This window comes from Penicillium concentricum (genome assembly GCF_028827145.1).
Source record: "Penicillium concentricum strain IBT 3081 chromosome Unknown utg000002l_segment0_segment0, whole genome shotgun sequence".
In the NCBI taxonomy this organism is placed as follows: Eukaryota; Fungi; Ascomycota; class Eurotiomycetes; order Eurotiales; family Aspergillaceae; genus Penicillium; species Penicillium concentricum.
In genome coordinates this window covers 8754762-8772854 of record NW_026622755.1, presented here as the reverse complement: position 1 = coordinate 8772854, position 18093 = coordinate 8754762, and the positions used below count along the sequence as shown (strand labels likewise).

The following is an 18093-nucleotide window of genomic DNA, read 5'->3' as shown; positions in this document are numbered from 1 at the left end:
ACGCGAGTCGCCGTCACGGCATGGCGTTTGTATATACACTTTCCATCGATGGAGTAGCCATGGGGTTCTGCATTACTGATACTTAAGTTCTGCATGGAGAGCTTTCTGATCTGATGTTTTATTGTCCTTGCATGTATCGCATGCCACCTGCCTGGGATCGGCTTACGAGTCGATGGCTTTTGATTGTTGGCATTCGCCTGTGTACGATAGTTGAAGTCTGGAGAAGCGAATTGATTTAGTTTGAGCAATTGCAACCTCCCGTAGATCAGTATGAGATTGTCTCTCATAGATCATTCATACAAGATGCGAATGTTGTAGAAAGGAACGTCAAATCTCACAGGAGAAAAAAGCGGGCCCCCACCATCCCGCATCAATTCTTTCCTCTGGACTTTGACCGATACACGAAGCCGAGTCATCCTTGGATAACAGTGTCGGCAAAATCTGCCTGTGAGAAAAATAAAGAAGATCAAATAAAATCTACCATTTGCCTCAGGAATGGCAGCGTCCTCGGAGTAAGTGCAGTCTGGAGATACGTCATTCCCAGGCTATTTGCAAACCAAGAACATGAAACATATCTAACACAAACAAAACAGACAAGTCGATCCAAAGCTAGAAGCCCACACAGAGCTAGTGACCTGGTTCCTTCAGCATGGTGGCACAGTCGACAAGAGCGTGCGAATCGCACAAGACGCCTCCCGCGGCGTGCACTTGCAAGTGAAAGCAGACTGGCCAGAACCCATCCCGAAAGAGACCCGGGTGATCAACACCCCAATCAACGTGTCAATGTCTTGGTACAATGCCGTTGGCTACGAGTGTCCACGGGGCTCATTCCCTAAGCACGGCGTTGACCTCCCGCGGACATGGATCGACGAGGTCGGCCCAGAGGAGACTTTTGCTTTCTTCCTCATGGGCCAGTATCTACGGGGACCTGAGGGATTCTGGTATCCGTATCTTCGTACCCTGCCTCAGCCAGGTCAATTGACCACCCCTTTGTTCTTTGGTGAGGAGGATGTAGATTGGATTCAAGGTACTGGGATTCCTGAGGCTGCCGTTGAGAGGATTAAGATTTGGGAGCAAAAGTATGATTTGGGCTATCTTCAGTTGGATTCAATTGGATTCCCGAGTTGTGAGCAGTATACGTGGTGAGTATGGGAGACTGCTATTGCCTGTCCCTTTCATTTAGCCCGAGGGAACATTATGCTGATTTGTATCCAGGGAGCTGTATCTCTGGGCTTCAACTATCATTACTTCCCGAGCATTCTCGTCAAAGGTTCTATCTGGGGCTGTCGAGCCTGCTGATCTTCCAGAGGATGGAGTCTCGGCGCTGCTTCCGCTCATTGACCTTCCGAACCATCGACCAATGGCGAAGGTCGAGTGGCGAGCGGGCGATAAGGATATTGGCCTTCTTGTGCTTGAAGATCACTCAGCTGGTCAAGAAATTTCCAACAACTATGGCCCTCGTAATAATGAACAATGTACGTATAGTGTTTGCCACGATATGATCTTCGTTTTGAATGTATGAGCCCTCAGAAACTGACTATAACATAGTATTGATAAACTATGGATTCTGCATTGCCGGCAACCCAACTGATTATCGCATTGTTCATCTGGGTGTGAAGCCAGACAGCCCGCTCGGCGAAGCCAAGGCTCGCCAGCTAGAACTGTTCCCTCAGGTTGCCAAGAACATCGAGGACCACTATTACATCTTCAATCCTTTCTACCCACTACTGGCCCCCCAAACAACGATGGAACACTCGATCTTCTCACCGGCATTGTTCAACGCATTGACCGTCATGGAATCAAACGCACGCGAGCGCAAAATGCTTGAGATCACCGAGGACTGTATTCGCATTCCTCCGGGATATGGAAACGGCCATAGTATCTATGCTGCCCTCGGTCAGATTAGCTTTGAGCTCATGGCTCATGCCACAAACCTGAAAGCCAGTGCGGAGCATCTGCCTTTGCAACCCAACACCCTGAACCAGATCCACTCCCAGATCTACCGCAATGGTCAAATTACGTTAGACCAAGCTGCCTTGGTTATCGCCACTTGGACTATCACACGCGGTAGGGAACACAAACGTGGTGAAAGTTGGGAGGATATCAAGGTCCTCATACATGAGCTAATGGCACGCGTCCCGGCCGGCCTCATCTCAGACGATGTCATGTCCCGGATCCGAGTGCGTATCCTGGAGCGTCCGTCACTCATCACTAAAAATGGTGAGCTGTTTAGATTAGGCGAGCTGTTTGGCCTTCTCCCGGTTGAAATGCAGGAGCCAGCTCAGACATGCTTCCAGCATGCCCTCGGAGTGTCGAGCCAGAATGTCCCAAGTATTTCGACAGATCCACAGACTCTGTTTGCAATGGTTATTTGTTTGCTGGTAGCAACATATAATTCGTCAGAGGCACGGTCAAGATTGTCGTCGCGTCTCAACCGATGGTTTACTTTCCTGCTTGAGCAATATCCTCTGCCTTCTGACACTTCCAGATCTAGTGTGGATGAAGCTAGCGAAACACTTCGTCAATTCCAAGAATATACTATTGCGGAACAACCAAGCTCAATGGCACCCGGCGATGGAGTTAATTGGCTTACCGAGGATAGTGGATGGTTGGACTCGAAGTGGCTTCAGTGGGCATGGACAGTGGCAGGCTCGGAGATGGTGATGATCCCTCTTGAGCCATTTGAGATCCTCAAGATGGAGGGATCACTGTCTATGTTGAAACAGGCATGTCTTTATGTACCACAAGAGTAAATAACGAGGTGACGTAGGAATGAAAGAGTTGTTTACGGTTTAGCCTGGTTGCTTTGTGCCCGTTATCTTATCCCTCTGATTTCAAGATGAAAACAACATAAGAAAAAAAAGATAGAAAATACAGCACTGATATTCGCCTAAAAGGGAAATTTGAACACATTGCTAGTGAAAGAGGCCACTTAAATGGCCCATGTCTGTATGTATACAAGTCACGTGACATGGCATACTTGAGGTCGTCATGACCAAATACGGAAGTCTGGAATACTGACTCAGCAACTTAGTCACGTGCGGGGCTACCACCCAATCAAATCGCGCCCAAAGGCGGATCATTCAGCAAGCGCAGGAATTGCCGTGAGCTCCACGACTCCCTTCCCTCCTTCTCCACGACCCTTTGACCCTCACCACGCATTGTCACCCCCGCCGTCATCATGATATCCAGAGCGGCGGCTCCCTCCACCTCCTCCCTCTCCCACCTCTCGACCCGCTCCCTCCGCGCCCAGGGGGCGGCCGCCCGCTCCTTCGCATCTGTGTCGGAGGCGCCTCCCGTGAAGCACTATGGCGGACTTAAGGACCAAGATCGGATCTTCACCAACCTTTACTCACACCATGGAGCGGACTTGAAGTCATCAATGAAATATGGTGACTGGTACCGGACCAAGGATATGATTTTGAAGGGTGATGATTGGGTGGGTTGTCGCACAATTGACGGGCTGAGGAATTACCAATTGCTAATGCCATAAACAGCTCATCTCAGAGATCAAGGCATCTGGCCTCCGTGGCCGTGGTGGTGCTGGTTTCCCTTCAGGATTGAAATACGTAAGTGCCCTATACGCAATTCCGACGAACGCGAGTGTTTTGGGATACCCGGACTGACCCGCTACTCGATAGTCGTTCATGAACTTCAAGGATTGGGACAAAGACCCTCGCCCCCGTTATCTGGTTGTCAATGCAGATGAGGGTGAGCCCGGTACTTGCAAGGACCGAGAGATCATGCGCAAGGACCCCCAGAAGCTGATCGAGGGTTGCTTGGTGGTGGGTCGTGCTATGAACGCCAACGCCGCCTACATCTACATCCGTGGTGAGTTCTACCACGAGGCTACTGTTCTCCAGCGGGCTATCAACGAGGCCTACGAGGCTGGCCTGATCGGCAAGAACGCCTGCGGTTCCGGATACGACTTCGACGTGTACATTCACCGTGGAATGGGTGCCTACATTTGTGGTGAGGAGACCTCGCTCATTGAGTCCATTGAGGGCAAGGCCGGCAAGCCCCGCCTCAAGCCTCCCTTCCCCGCCGCCGTCGGTCTCTTCGGTTGCCCCAGCACAGTCACCAACGTCGAGACCGTTGCCGTAACACCGACCATCATGCGCCGTGGTGCCAACTGGTTCTCTTCCTTCGGTCGTGAGCGTAACGCCGGTACCAAGCTTTTCTGTATCTCCGGTCACGTCAACAACCCCGTCACAGTAGAGGAGGAGATGTCCATCTCGCTGCGCGAGCTGATCGAGAAGCACTGTGGAGGTGTCCGCGGTGGTTGGGACAACTTGCTCGCCGTTATCCCCGGTGGCTCGTCAACTCCCGTCATCCCCAAGGCCGTGGCCGACAACCAGCTCATGGACTTCGACGCCCTCAAGGACTCCCAGACTGGTCTGGGTACAGCTGCCGTCATCGTCATGGATAAGTCCACCGATATCGTCCGTGCCATCTCCCGCCTGTCTACCTTCTACAAGCACGAGTCTTGCGGCCAGTGCACTCCCTGCCGTGAGGGCAGCAAATGGACCATGCAGATGATGCAGCGTCTCGAGACCGGCAATGCCCGCGAGCGCGAAATCGACATGCTCCAGGAGCTTACCAAGCAGGTCGAGGGTCACACCATCTGTGCTCTGGGTGAGGCCTTCGCCTGGCCTATCCAGGGTCTGATCCGCCACTTCCGTCCCGAGCTGGAGGCCCGTATCCGCCAGTACGAGAAGGAGCTTGGTGCTGCCCCCTTCGCCGGTGGCTGGCCCCCCAACAGCCGCGCTGAGGGCAAGCTGATCTCCCCTGGCATGTAAACGCACCTCCCACCTTTCCTTTTCCATTTACAACCCTTTTTCTCCCTTTGTTGTCCCCTCAAAAAGAAGCAGGAACGGGTCGGGGATGATTATCACATCTAGACCTCTCTTATATCTCCCTCTCCCTGGCCGGTAATGTCTTTTCTTGTTTCTTGTTTGCCTGGTCCGGCTGGGGAGGGTGGCGTTTCTCTTTTCTTTACTCTGCTCGATCCCCTCGTGTTCATCTATCGCGCCTAGGTTTCCCTTTATTGTACAGTCGGTAGCAAATTTGATGCATTTGATGTCTTCACTTGTGCCCCTTGTAGCATAGTCCCATTTTCTCCATCCTAGGTTATACGTAAGAAAGTCGTCTGCATAGTTTATGCTTACGCTATCAAACGGGAAAGGGGGAGAGAATATGCACAAGAGTACCAAAAAATACTAACAAAAGGACATCCCAAGGCCGCATAAGCGGCCGAGTATTCTTGTATCCATAAAGCGCCCAATGCTATACACATAACATACGATCGAATGCAATAACAACAAAGTCTACCACCTCAGAATAGCAGAGCTATGATCTCCCGACTTCCGCTTCACTGGTTTGAGCGAGTACCAGTTCCTCCAGTGACACCAGCATCAGCACGAGCACCAGCAACCGATTCTCGAATATTAGTAACCTTCTGTTCTCCCCCATCTGCCTTTCCCTCGACCTGAATCTCAGCGGCTCTCACCTCCTTCTCCACCTTCTTCCGTTCGATTTTGACCAACCTCTTCTCTCTCCAGCCCATCCCATAGACAATTTCAACCCAGAGCAGCCCCATACCAACAGCCATGACCAAGCCAAGAAAAACAAAACACCATCCCCATCCCATGCTACTCAGCATTTGGCCAATGATAGCAGCCCCAACAGCACCAAGGCAGCAGCGAACAAGATTGCATGCCGACGCAGCTGTGGCAGGCTTGTCTGGGAATAGGTCGACAAGAAGGGCGTTGAGGCAATTCAGGGATGCAACGAAGCAGAAGCCTATTATGAACTGCAATACCAGTGGGGCAGCTAAGTGTACTCTTTGCTGTAGAACCCAGCCGTATGGGATGAATGATGTAACGCCGATGGCCATTACTGGGAATACTGTTTGCAGGCGAGCGCGCTCGATTGGGAAACTGCGTAAGTAGTCTCCTTTCTTCCGGTCCACTGGGAATCCGAGCTTCTCGGCTGTCCGCTTATAGTTGTAGTCAATGGCTTTCCCATATAGAACTGCGCCGAGGCAAGAGCTTACTCCGAGGGGCCTGGGGATTTGTGTTAGTCAATGAAATCCTGGGATGGAAAGATAAAGACAGAGACGTAGAAACTTACAAGAAACAAAGCCCAATCTGGAGCTCGTTGAATCCGTACAAGGGACCAAAGAGATTGGGAGTGCTTGTCAAGAGAGCAATATTCGAGAACATCACAATTCCGACGTACGAGATGATGATCAGGGCATCCCACTCCAGCAAGATAACAAAGGAATTGAGAGGATTCGGGAACCTAAGTCTCTTGGTATGCGAGGACTGCTGGGATTCTTCTGCGCTAGTGTTCCCTTCTTTGTCCGACTGTGCCTGCCTCTTCTTCGACCACCATTGGATGACCGACATGCGCCACCACTCATTTGGCACTGCGTGGCCGTTACCAACAATCTTGCGCGCTGTCTCTGGCATAACAAGCACATATAACACCAAATACCCTCCACTAACAATGACCAGGAACCAAAAGACACTGCGCCAGCCGAGGAATTTAGCCAAAAGACCACCGATAACGGGGCCCAGCGCAGGAGCAACCATAACACCTGCTGCCATGGGGCCGATATATTTCCCACGCTCTGCTGTTGTCGTAATATCCGCTATAACGCCATACCCAAAAGCCACCGTCCCGCTGCTCCCTGCGCTCTGGAGACAGCGGAGGACAAGCAACGCCGCGAAACTGTTCTGTAAGGCCAGCCCGATATTGGCTGCGGTATACACTGCGAACGCAATAATATACGCTGGACGTCTGCCCCCGGTATCAGCGAAGGCGCCCATGAAGCTCGGCGCGAGCCCTTGGAAGATCAAATATGTTGTGATTGTGAGGTTGATCAGCTCCGGGGTGAGGTTGTAGTTCCGTACCAATGTTGGCATGACGGGGTAGTAGATTTGACCGGAGAGAGGGGAGAAGAACGAGGCAAGAGTCACCATTACCACGATGAATAACTTTTCGTATTTGCTGAATTCCGAGAACAATGGCTGAGAATCATCCAGTGCTGTCTCTATGGTCTCAATGTATGCATCGGTAGCTAGCGAGCCCAAGCTGCCCTCAGCAGCAGCCTCGGGTTGATCATGGACGTTGTTGGCGTCGCTGGGGGATGTATGTGCTGAGGCTGCGACGGGTACTTCAGTCAAACCAGGGCCATATCCACTGTCGACTCTCCTTAGACTGTGATCTAGGGCGTGCTCGAAGGGACCATGTACTGTCACGATCCCTCCCTCCCTCATTCCTTCGACCTGGTGCACCTCCATCTGAATAGGGTATAGCCTGACAAAGTAAATAGAAAATGTGAAAGAGAAGAATGAGAATGAGCAGAAGTAGAGGAATAAAGGAATAGAGAATGAGAAAAGAGAGGAATAGTAAGTATAGCTCTTTCCAAAACGGTACTTTCCCTCTGCACAACCTGGGACACTTTGCATAACCTCACCTCTTCTATCCCATACAACCACGCTACAAAGTGTGGAGATGAGCACGGCCTACAAGGGTGCTTCCAACAATATGTTGGCTTTGTGCTAGGCCCTATCTTTGCCCTGGCAATCGACTTGCATTTTGCCGACTTCAAATGCCTTTGATTCGCAAGCACCGATAGAGCCTACGAAGATGAAGCACAGCCTCAAACTGGGCTAGCTCAGCCAACTACGAATGCGAGAGGTGAATGGGAATTGGGGGGGGGGGATTATTCTCCCGTGATAGATGATCACGGGCCTAAGATTCGGAAAGGCTTCACTCGAGCCTTCAAGGGAGAAGAAACACTCAGGTGAGGGCTTCATGATCGACTAGAACTTGTCGAGAATGCCCGATTCTCTCGATCGGCTCTAGCTTCAATCTTTCTCAATCAAAACTCATTGATGATTACGTTCCAAATCAACCTCTTCAAGCTTCGCAGAGCGTATGCAGCGAGCGAAATTCCTTTATTATGCTGCACTTGTTGTGATCGGTCTCGATATACCAGATTCTAGTTCGAGGATGAGTCGGGCGATCAAGAACATGAGCCTGTCACACCCCGAGAACCGACAACCAACTTGGGCTAAGCCTCCCCGGTCAAGAGATTGGTCAAGAAACGCCAGTTGAGCGACGAGACGAAAAAGCAGGATAAGGCAGGAACCGTCAGTTCATCTACCAGTTACGTTAAAGGCACATCAACGGGTCCGCAGACTCGACCAAGTGTAATCCGCCAAGAATTCCACCAGGTTTATGAGTAAGTTCATCCTCTATTTTCATCCCTTAGGCCATAGAGCTAACGTATCGATAAGACAGCTTGTGCGTTGAAGATTCAACCGTGTGTGGCCACCTCAAAGAAGCTCATCTATGATAAGTTGACCGGAAAGCTGTACCTGATATTCCTTATCCCTAAGATACTATCCGAGGGTGTATATGCTTATTCTTTTTATCTCCAAGCATATGGATCTCAGCTTTCCAAATCAATGGCCCTATCGACAGCAGAGAGAAATGGTCCGATACCAGCTACGGTGTACAGATTGGCCAAGCGATCTCGCAAGACGAGTGGCTACCTCGATAGCGAAGGGGGAGTGCTCCCATATACTATTAATCACCATTCCATCCGTACATACATACATTCACCGCATTCCAAAATCACCTCACCAAGTCACGATGCGCAACAAAAATCCATCATGTCGACCTGTGACGAAACCGTGTGGGCAACAATTCTGGCCCCCAATGATGCAGTGATCCTACAAGAATCGAGGTTCGTCGGCCCTCCTTTATCTGACCGGACCCGACGAATCCATAAACGACGTTTGAATCGGTCTAGTGACCAAGAAGAGCAACATCTCTCACTGTCCCCCGTGTCAAGCACCTCGAGGTTTGATCCATTTGTCGGTATGCCGGAGCACCTTATCTCGCTCGCCACCCCCGGAATTTTGGGTACAATCTGGATGTGTGTCACGCATTCGTCGAACGTATCGGCCTGGTATGGTACATCCAGCGTGTTATTGCCGACGGGGTTAATGTTGTTCATCCGCGGAACATCGGTGTTTAAGACGAAGAAGGTCAAGCTATACGTTGGAAATCCAACCATTGCTGATAACTGGGACGATACGGACGGCCTCATATGTCACGTATGCCTACCCCAGCAAAGCTCATCTTTGATGAGTTAACCGAAATTATGTACGTGTGTCCTGGTCCCCGTGGTATCGAAGCATGTGCCTATTCTTCTTCCATCCAGGCATATCCCTGGGTTCCGAAAGGCTACCCCATTGACCGCAGTAGGAAATGATCTGACAAAAACTACGTCATGTACGGTAAGCTGTATCATAAGATGGATTTTGGTACCTCGATAGCAGCGGGTGGGAGTTCGGAATATGGCGAACCTGTGTGGAGCTTGAGACGCAATCATCGCTGATAATCAAATCCTTGCTGGTAACCAACTCCGGGTCCCTTTAGTTTTCTCTCGCAATAGATATGAAAGATTTATAAACGTAGCAACTTGGAGACAACATCGAGCATGAATAATATATGAGCACGTAATACCCGGCCACCCTTGACAAATATCCCAATATGCGAGTACAGCCAGGCTCATGATGGCTTCCATTTTACTCACACTTAGGGTTACAACCAATGAGCGGAGCCATAAGTGACTACAAGGATATGACTACGAACTAAATATTCTGTATTCTGCTACAATGTCTACACCAGAGGAAAAGGACAGAATGAATTGGTTCAAATAGTAGTTTTCAGCAATAGGGTAGAGTACAATACATGTCATGGGAACCATTTGAGATCATTCGGGGGGGGACAGAACACAGAAAAAAGTAAAAGAGCAAAACAAAAGAAAAAGATCAGGGTGCTTGGGCTTTGGATAGTTAGTGCCCGCTAATTCCACAATGAACATATGCAAACTGGAAGATTTCCTTGTCTCAAACTTAATGGCCACCCGCCATAATGACACCGTAGTACCGACGGCTCATCTCTGCGGTCTGCAAAACGCGAGCGTCGCCTGTCAAGGGCAGGCCCAGAACAGCAGAGGATTCAACACACTGTAGAAAGATGAAAGTCAGTAATGAGTAAAAACAAGATATTAGAGGAAAAGGGAGGGAACTAACATGAACATCCTCATGCGTAATCCAGCCGGCGACAGCTCGGCTCATCTCCTTAAATGCAACACGCTCCTCCAATCCTTCCAAGCTAGATCCCTGGACACGATCGCCCATTGCGACGAGAGCGGCCACCAAGCGGTTCAGACGAGTTGGATCACGACGGCCGCTAGTGGCGTTGACAAGGCGGAGGAAATCTTCGTAAACACCACCGCCAGAAGCCCAGCCGCGCATTTTACGCTCGGGCCCGTCGCCGAAGCCAGAGACCAGAGCCTCGAGGGTACGGTAGTCGCCTTCGATGATGGTGCTTGGACCGACGATGCGACAGAATGTGGCGTGGGCGTCGTTCCAGTGCTTGCCACGGATAAGACAGTCGACCTCACGGGCAGTGTCGCCGATGTCGCGAGCATAAAGGGCCTTGGCAACCCAGATCCAGGGCTCGGGAAGCTGGAGCTCAGTGACGAGATATTGCCATGCCGGGTGGGAGGATCCGTCAGCGGCGAAGGGCTCGGGGAGTTGAGCGGCGAACCGGGCGAGAGTTTCCTGGACGGCGTGCTTGCGGTCGTTGGCTTGGGAGAGGTGCAAGAGGACAAACAGTGCTTGGTCAAGTTTTCCGCCTGCGCTGAGTTCAGAAGCGAAATCCCAGACGAGTTGGTCGGTTTGATGTTGGTCGATTTTGATAGCCTGGTTTTGTCCGACCGTCGCAGCGAGAACGTGGTGTAGCTGGAAGGAGAGTCGGTTGGACAAACGGTCACCGGAGACGGATTCGGGAAGGAAAGATGCCGGGAATTCAATGGATTTGGCGCTCTTGCCTTCAATCACCGAGAAGGCCTTGAGGAGAACCCAAAGAGGAGATTCGCGCCCAAGGGTATCAGAGCCGGGTTGGGGGACTGCACGTGTACTGGCTTGGTGCGACGGGTGGGGGAAGGCGGGTTCTTGTCCGGTGGCCAAGTCCTCAAGGAACTTGAAGACAGCCACCTCAATTGGCTCATCTTCGGCAGTGCAATACCACAGACGAAGACCAAAGGCCTGGAACCAATCTAGATTGAACCGCTCGGTGAAGCCAAAGCTGGAGGCTCGGTCTTCAAGCGCACCACCTGATTTGCCCTCGCTGCGGAGAGCATTTCCTGCGACCAGTTCGTAAAGGGCTCGGACAGGTTCGCTCATCTCCGAGAGTATGTTGCTCTGACGCCATACCTCGATCTGGTTGGCGATGTCGGCCCGCGAGGTAGCATCGCGGCCAATCTGTGCGACCACAGTAGCCAGATGAGGATTTTGACTGTCAATAAGTGTCTTGCATGCTTCCTCCACTCGGTGCGAACAAATCAAATGAACGGCGCGCTCCAGGGGGGAGCGAATCATATCCAGATCCTGGGAGTGCTTTTCACGAATGATTCCCTCCCACAGACGTGTGAGTCGATCCTTCTTAATCCGGTGCGCAAATTGCTGTCGTAGACGAACCGGCACACCCGCTGAGATGTCGTCCTCAATATCGTCATTAAAAAGAATGTTGAGAAGCTGCCACACCAGGCGCTCTTCCTCCGACTGGGCACGAGAAGAAGGTGACAGAGGGAACTGCGACAGGTCGACCTTGGCCATGCGAACGAAAGGAGCGCCGTCGATGCGCTGGATAGAGGACTGAAGCCGCTGGACCTCAAGCATTTCCCTGACCTGTATAATCGTCAATATCAAGTTCAAATAAACACCAAAAAAAGGTCACTAAACATACCTCGCCGGATTGGTTGTAAGTCATCACTGCAATATCACGCTCTTCGCTGAAAATAGAGAAACTTTCTTTCCAGGTCTGGTTCACCCCCAAGATTGTGTCCTCCATATCGTTTTTCGCGCAGATGAGGGAGTCCATGGGACCCCAACGGGGCTTGAAAGAGTCATGGAAAGCGGCATCGGATTCGCTCATTTGTGTTGTATCGCCAGCAAACGTCTTGGGTTGCTTGTTGTAGGGCCACTGCAAGGAAGAAAAAAAGTTTTAGCTCAGGTTATCGCATTGTTAAACTATCTGACGGGTGATGTGCAATTTCATAGATACATGATGCAGTATGCAGTGACACAAGGGGGGGAAAACAAAGGGAATAATAATCAGTGTGAACATAAGAAGGGAGTTCTAACCTCAAAGCCCTTTGGCGGTGCCTTAGGAGCCTTCAGCGGAGAAGAGGCAGCTTGCTTGCGCGGCTGCTGAAACAAAGAGTTCATAAGATCAATGCTGTTCGAGAAACCTTTCTTGGGAGGGGCTGTCGCAGTGGTTGTGGGAGATTCGTCGTCGACGAGGTTGCGATCAATGAAAGCGTTTGCCTGCATTTCACGCAAGGCATCACGGTTCTGCTTGCGAGGGCTGATGGTGCGCTGCAGCTGCTCGGCCCAGTCGCCACTAAGATCGAGCTGAGGCTTTGCAGGACTGCCGAAGTGTTTTGAGATAGGGTAGGTGATATCCAGGTCACCATTGGTGCTCTGGTAGTCGTCCCGCTCCACGGTGCGATGAGGAGTCGGAAAGGCACCCGCCATATCCATTTCATCTGCCTCATCTGATCCAACTACCGAATCGCCAGAACGCTGACTCTCGGTGACGACGTCATCGTCATTCTCAGTAGTTGAACCCGTGGAGCCTTCCTCTAAAAAAGACTCGGTTTCACCCTCAGAAAAATAATCATCCTCCACAGGCATGGCCTGACTAGCGAAAGAGCCAGGAACAAGCTTGCGCTTTTTGAAATCAAAGGTATCATCTTCAACACCAATCATAGAACCGACGAAGGACTCGTCGATGGAGAAAGTGGTGGACTGATCGAAATTGGTGGACTGATCGAAACTCGCGGGGTGGTCGAAGTGAGCCCTAGGGGTAGGGTAGTCAGGTCCCTGGGCACTCATGGTGCTCTGGTCAAGACTCTCACCTTCCTCTTCATCATAGTCAAGGCCATATGTAGTGAAATGAGGCACCTTGAAAACCCAAGTGCCAGTCTCAGTCTCGTAGTTAACGAACTCAGTATCGCCCACCTTCTGCAGACGATCGATGTGTTTGTCGAACAGAGGACCACTAGTGACAGGCGAGTTGCTCTTCTTGTCTCTACCACGGGGCCAGGAGTTCTCAATCCGCAGGGTAGATGGCACGTTCAGTCCTTTGCCCCTGGCAGGTTTGACAGATTCCTCGGGGTAGACAGTAATCTTGCGGAGACCAATATCCACAACAGTGGAGTAGAGGTTGTCCAGATCAATGGTAGTCAGATCAACAGGGCCGTTGAAAGTGACAGATCCACAGTTCTGACGTCCAACAGTGAAGTCAACGACTTGTCTGAGCTGGTCACGGCTCAATCGGCTAAGCTCGGCACGAGAAGGTTGCATCCAGTACTCACCAGGCCTGGGGTCACCGCCAGGGATGAACGTAAGGCGCTTAACGGTAGCACCGTTGGTGGTTTGTGGTGCGCTTTCGGGGACAACAGCAAGGTCACGGCGGACAGACTCCACCTCAGGACGATCGGTAGTGGCAGCAGAATCGAAACCATTGAGGCTACCGCTCTTGCGCACAGACCGGAGGAAGCCAAGCTCCTCAGCAGACGGCTCAGGGCTCCTAGGATCAACGCGAACAAGTTCTCCGCCGTTGACACCGGAAGTAGTAGCGTCGAAGCTGACCTTTTTCTTCAGCTTGTCGGCAGACTGAGCAGCATCTTCTCCGTTGGTGAGAAGAGGGGCCGGGGAAGTACGAGTAGAGGTCGAGAGGATTTCATTTCTCAGACCACGGTTGATAGTGAGACGCTTCAGGTTGCTGTTACCACGTGCACTGCCGGCCTGCAGGGCACCGGGAGAAAGAATGCTGTCCGACTCTGGATCGAAGGTCTTGCTAAGGTTGCTAGTGGAGTAACTCTTGCTGAAGGTGCGGCCAATGCTGCCATTGACGCTGCCGCGGAGACTGTTACTGCCGCCACCAGCACCCAGTAAGCTGCTACCAAAGCTGGATGAAGTACTAGCGTTGCCAGATGGGGAGCCATAGGTAGAGTAAGAGAAACCGTATCCGCGCTTCGGAGGAGTGATGAGGCGATTGGCAGCGTTAGGAGTAATTCTGTAAACTGGCAACGGGGTTCGCTGCTTTTGCTTCATGCTGGAAGACAGTGGCGTGGCAAGCGGACCGGGAGCCGATCCACCAGGTGCAGGAAGACCAGAGAAGATGGACTGGCTTCCATACGGGTTTCCATCAAGGAGGGACGCTTGGAAGCTACCAGGGGCAGGCTGAGACTGTTGTCCGGGCACAGAGGCGCCGAAAGAACTGACACCTAGGCCACCTGTCTGCTGTTGCTGGTTTTGACCACCGAAGAGCGAAGAGCCGGCGCCCTGGCCCGTGGCGGTTTGACCACCGCCGAACATGCCGCCACCGGTTCCTGTAGTCGAGCCAAAGAGGCCACCGGGCTTCTGCTGCTGCTGGTTCTGTGTGTTGAACAAGCTACTACCGCCAGCGGCTGGCTGGGGCTGCGAGGCACCGAAGCCAGAGAAACCACCTGCAGCGGGAGCTGGGGTAGATCCGAAGAGACCACCCGGCTTTTGTTGCTGTTGATTCTGTGAACCGCCAAATAGGCTACTGCCGGTACCAGCTTGCTGATTTTGACCACCGAAGAGTGAGCTACCTGCCTGCTGTTGGGGTTGCTGCTGGGCTCCACCGAAGAGTGAAGACCCGGTAGCTGGAGTGGTGCCAGCGGCGCCGCCGAGCAAACCTGTGCCAGTTCCCTGTTGCTGAGTGCCTGCACCAAATCCACCGCCGCCAAACATTGACTTAGGTTGGGTTTGAGCTTGGTTCTGTTGGCCTGCAGCACCGAAACCACCGAATGCACTTGGTGTTTGCTGCTGAGTACCGGCACCAAAGGGCGAGGCTGTGGCAGTCGAACCTCCGAACGGATTGGTGGCAGTAGTCGTTTGAGTATTACCGAAACCACCAAAGGCGCTACCGCCGGTTGTCGCGGGGGCGCCAAATGCGGGCTTCTGTTGCTGGTTGTTGGCACCGAACATGGACCCGCCGGTGTTGCCGAAAGCTGATCCAGTTCCAGTACCGGTGTTGCTTCCGAAGCCACCAGCAGTCTGTGTGGCTCCACCAAAGAGAGAGGATCCCGTCGAAGCTGCGGGAGTAGCTCCAGCGCCAAATAGAGAAGTTGCTGGTTTGGCTGCTCCACCGAACAATGGGTTAGAGCCAGTGGAACCGAATCCACCTGCGGTCTGGGTTGAACCGAAGCCGGATGGCGCACTTGTGGCAGCCCCTCCGAATGGTGTGGTGCTAGCGCCAAAGCCACCAGGAGTAGCTGTAGTATTTTGCTGACCAAATCCACCGGTAGTGCCACCACCGAAAGCGGGAGCGCCAAATCCACCGGCTTGTCCACTGCCGTTGCCGAAGCGGCGACCTTGTTGGTAATCCGCTAGGCGCAGCTCCTCGAAAGACCATTTATTGTAGGGTTGCATGAAGCAGATGCTTTGATAGTGGTTTGTGGTGTTGGCTGAGCTGGTATCCTTCTCATTCCAGGGGGTAAACGGGGTGCTGCCAGTACCTTCGCAGGTAGGTAGAGCTCCTTGGAAGGCAGTGCCTGAGCCGCCAAAGCCTGTGCTTGGGGTTGTGGTGGGAGCGGCAGTAGATCCGAAGCCACCGCTAGTGCCGAATGCGCTAGTGCCCGTAGTCGAAGAGCCAAAGCCCGTGGGTTTGGCACTGCCGAAAAGGCTTCCACCCGCAGGGGTGGCACTGGCATTGGCGCCAAAGCCCCCAGTGGTGCCGGTAGAACCGAATCCTCCACCAGTACCGAAGCCGCCGGCGGTGCCAGCAGTCTGAGTGCCTCCTCCGAAGAGAGATCCGCTGTTAGAAGTGTTGGTGGTGCCGAATCCACCAGGGCGAGTTTGGCCGCCGAAAAGGGCATTAGGTTGTTGCGCTGGAGTAGTTCCGAATCCTAATGAAAAGTAAAAGTTAGTAAACACGATCAAGCCTTCAATGAAGCGATCAAACAAGTGCAGATTAATGGAAAGAGGTCCTCGGGTGCATGTCGGCAAAAATGTGAGCAAGTCGCAGTTTAGTGGCAATTCCAGGACAGGGCCACGAGCGATCACTCCAGGGGGGACCGAAAAGCAAATTCACGGAGTGCACGTGCGCGATCGGTGCAGAAGAGTTTGAATCGCAAGGCTGTGTGATGCGACGGGGGATCTCGCCAGGGAAAATCGAGAGAGCCGCGCAAAGCTCAGATGTTTGAGCACGTACCTCCGCCAGTGCCGGAACCAGATCCGAAGCCAGTAGATGTGTTGGAAGCGCCACCACCGAAGGCGCTGGTGCCTGAAGTGCCAGTAGTGGCACCTCCGAACGGGGAAGCTGTCGAGCCAAAGCCTAGATGACGGAGGGGATCGCGGTCAGAGAGACTTGGATTCGAAGAAGCCCTTGCATTCCTTATCTTGTTGTGGTGTCGCTAATGCATCCAAATGGTCCGCAGGTGATTTTCGATCGCACGGCGAAGGTTGTTATGTTGATATTTTTTTCGCCTTGCGCGTGGCACCATGGCGGGTCGGAATCAGGAGCACCGGTTGTCGAGATAGGGAAAAGCCGAGGACACAAGTAGGAGGGAATATGGGGGGAGGCGGAAACACAAGGGGGATTTGAAAAAGAGGAATAGAAAGACCTACCTCCACCAGTGCCGGCGCCTGCTCCAAAGGCAGAGCCAGTGCCAGTGCCAAAGCCGCTGCTTTGGTTGTTCTGGCCGAACCCTCCAAATCCGAAAGACATGATGTCGGTTGGAGTTTGTCGGGTGTTCACGAAGTCATAGGTCGATTGCGCGCAGTTTCGAGAGTGTGCAGATTAATAGAAAGAAAGATTGCGAGCAGGAGAGCGCGGGATGGAGAAAAGAGGGAGAAGACGCGACAGAAAAGGAAGAGTTAAGTTTGCTGGAGACTTGTGTTAGGTAAGGTCCGGGTCACAATGCTCCGTCACGTGATAGCTGCCTAAATCGGATGTCTCCAATGAATGCGGTGCAGAGCAAAGACAATAGACTTGTCTTTGGTCTATTTATTGATAAATGACTCATTGATACTCAATGCAGCTCTAGGCGAGATATTTTATTGGTTGACCAGTATTGTCAGTCACAAATGATCTAAAAGTGAGTTGGACTCCATGTATACCCATACTACTCGAGTCTACTTTGTAATCTAGGCTTCTCTAGTACTTTATTTTCTGATTTCTGCTATTCATGATTTTAAAATGATATTTAATATGATTTCTCTATCGAAAATTTCGACCCAAATCTTATTTTCAAGTATATCGACGTGATTGATTTCTCTCATAGAACCTATATGAACAAAAAGTCATCGGCCCCTATGTGTTTAGCACCTTGTAAACTACAGTGTATTCTAGTATTCTACGGTTAGTACAATAGCTCCGTATAGTTCACAATCTCAAAATTTAGAGTGATTATAGCCACGTGCGCATGTCAGCTGGTCTCATGCAACAATTTACCGTAGACCGCCGGACGCCCACGCGCCGGAGGCTTCCAACGTTATACACGTACTATGAAAGCAGTCTTGCTATTGGCCATTTCTTTATCTTCTAGACCTTCCAAAGGCTGCAAATGAGATTCGAAATAAGATACTACCTGTACTGCGCCATCAGAGTCAAAAGGGAATTCTTGTTTTCCATTAGATTCTTATTCTGCATGAGAAATCGCAAGCCAGCGCTGTGGCTTGAACTCATTAACCGAGTTAAGATACAGAGGATATATACGGTACGAAACAATAGGTATGTACTGCATATGTGTAATAATATGTGCATAGCACCATGTCGACTGCGTCCAATGAGAGCCAGAACAATGCACCTAACACCCCATTGGGGTTGAACCCATCATATATCCATGGATGGAACCGAGGCAAGATAAGAAGTTTGTGTAGGGTCATACTTGATATAGAAGTCTTGACGGGATCAAGTCATACAATAGTCAATACATACATGTATGAACAATGTGACAGTTGTACT

General features: G+C 51.6%; 5 protein-coding genes across 5 annotated transcripts; 3 read left to right on the top strand and 2 right to left on the bottom strand.

The window, feature by feature from the left end:
• Positions 1 to 495: 495 nt before the first annotated feature.
• N7517_007047 (SET domain protein) lies at positions 496 to 2753 on the top strand (the record flags this gene model as incomplete). The annotated part of the gene is made up of 4 exons (XM_056724777.1): positions 496 to 512; positions 594 to 1142; positions 1216 to 1475; positions 1549 to 2753. The coding sequence occupies 4 exons, from the start codon at positions 496 to 498 to the stop codon at positions 2751 to 2753; spliced, it is 2031 nt and encodes a 676-aa protein (XP_056581027.1).
• Positions 2754 to 3106: 353 nt separating this feature from the next.
• Positions 3107 to 4799, top strand: N7517_007046 (NADH-quinone oxidoreductase subunit NuoF; the record flags this gene model as incomplete). Its single annotated transcript, XM_056724776.1, has 3 exons — positions 3107 to 3439; positions 3498 to 3569; positions 3642 to 4799. The coding sequence occupies exons 1-3, from the start codon at positions 3182 to 3184 to the stop codon at positions 4797 to 4799; spliced, it is 1488 nt and encodes a 495-aa protein (XP_056581026.1). The 5' UTR covers positions 3107 to 3181.
• A 572-nt stretch (positions 4800 to 5371) lies between these two features.
• N7517_007045 (putative MFS transporter) lies at positions 5372 to 7307 on the bottom strand (the record flags this gene model as incomplete). The annotated part of the gene is made up of 2 exons (XM_056724775.1): positions 5372 to 6065; positions 6133 to 7307. The coding sequence occupies 2 exons, from the start codon at positions 7305 to 7307 to the stop codon at positions 5372 to 5374; spliced, it is 1869 nt and encodes a 622-aa protein (XP_056581025.1).
• A 1380-nt stretch (positions 7308 to 8687) lies between these two features.
• On the top strand, positions 8688 to 9292 carry N7517_007044 (uncharacterized protein; the record flags this gene model as incomplete). The annotated part of the gene is made up of 2 exons (XM_056724774.1): positions 8688 to 9134; positions 9242 to 9292. 2 exons carry the CDS (start codon positions 8688 to 8690, stop codon positions 9290 to 9292), a joined length of 498 nt encoding a protein of 165 aa, XP_056581024.1.
• A 646-nt stretch (positions 9293 to 9938) lies between these two features.
• N7517_007043 (uncharacterized protein) lies at positions 9939 to 16854 on the bottom strand (the record flags this gene model as incomplete). The annotated part of the gene is made up of 6 exons (XM_056724773.1): positions 9939 to 10052; positions 10119 to 11780; positions 11839 to 12075; positions 12237 to 16033; positions 16339 to 16461; positions 16755 to 16854. The coding sequence occupies 6 exons, from the start codon at positions 16852 to 16854 to the stop codon at positions 9939 to 9941; spliced, it is 6033 nt and encodes a 2010-aa protein (XP_056581023.1).
• Positions 16855 to 18093: the final 1239 nt, after the last annotated feature.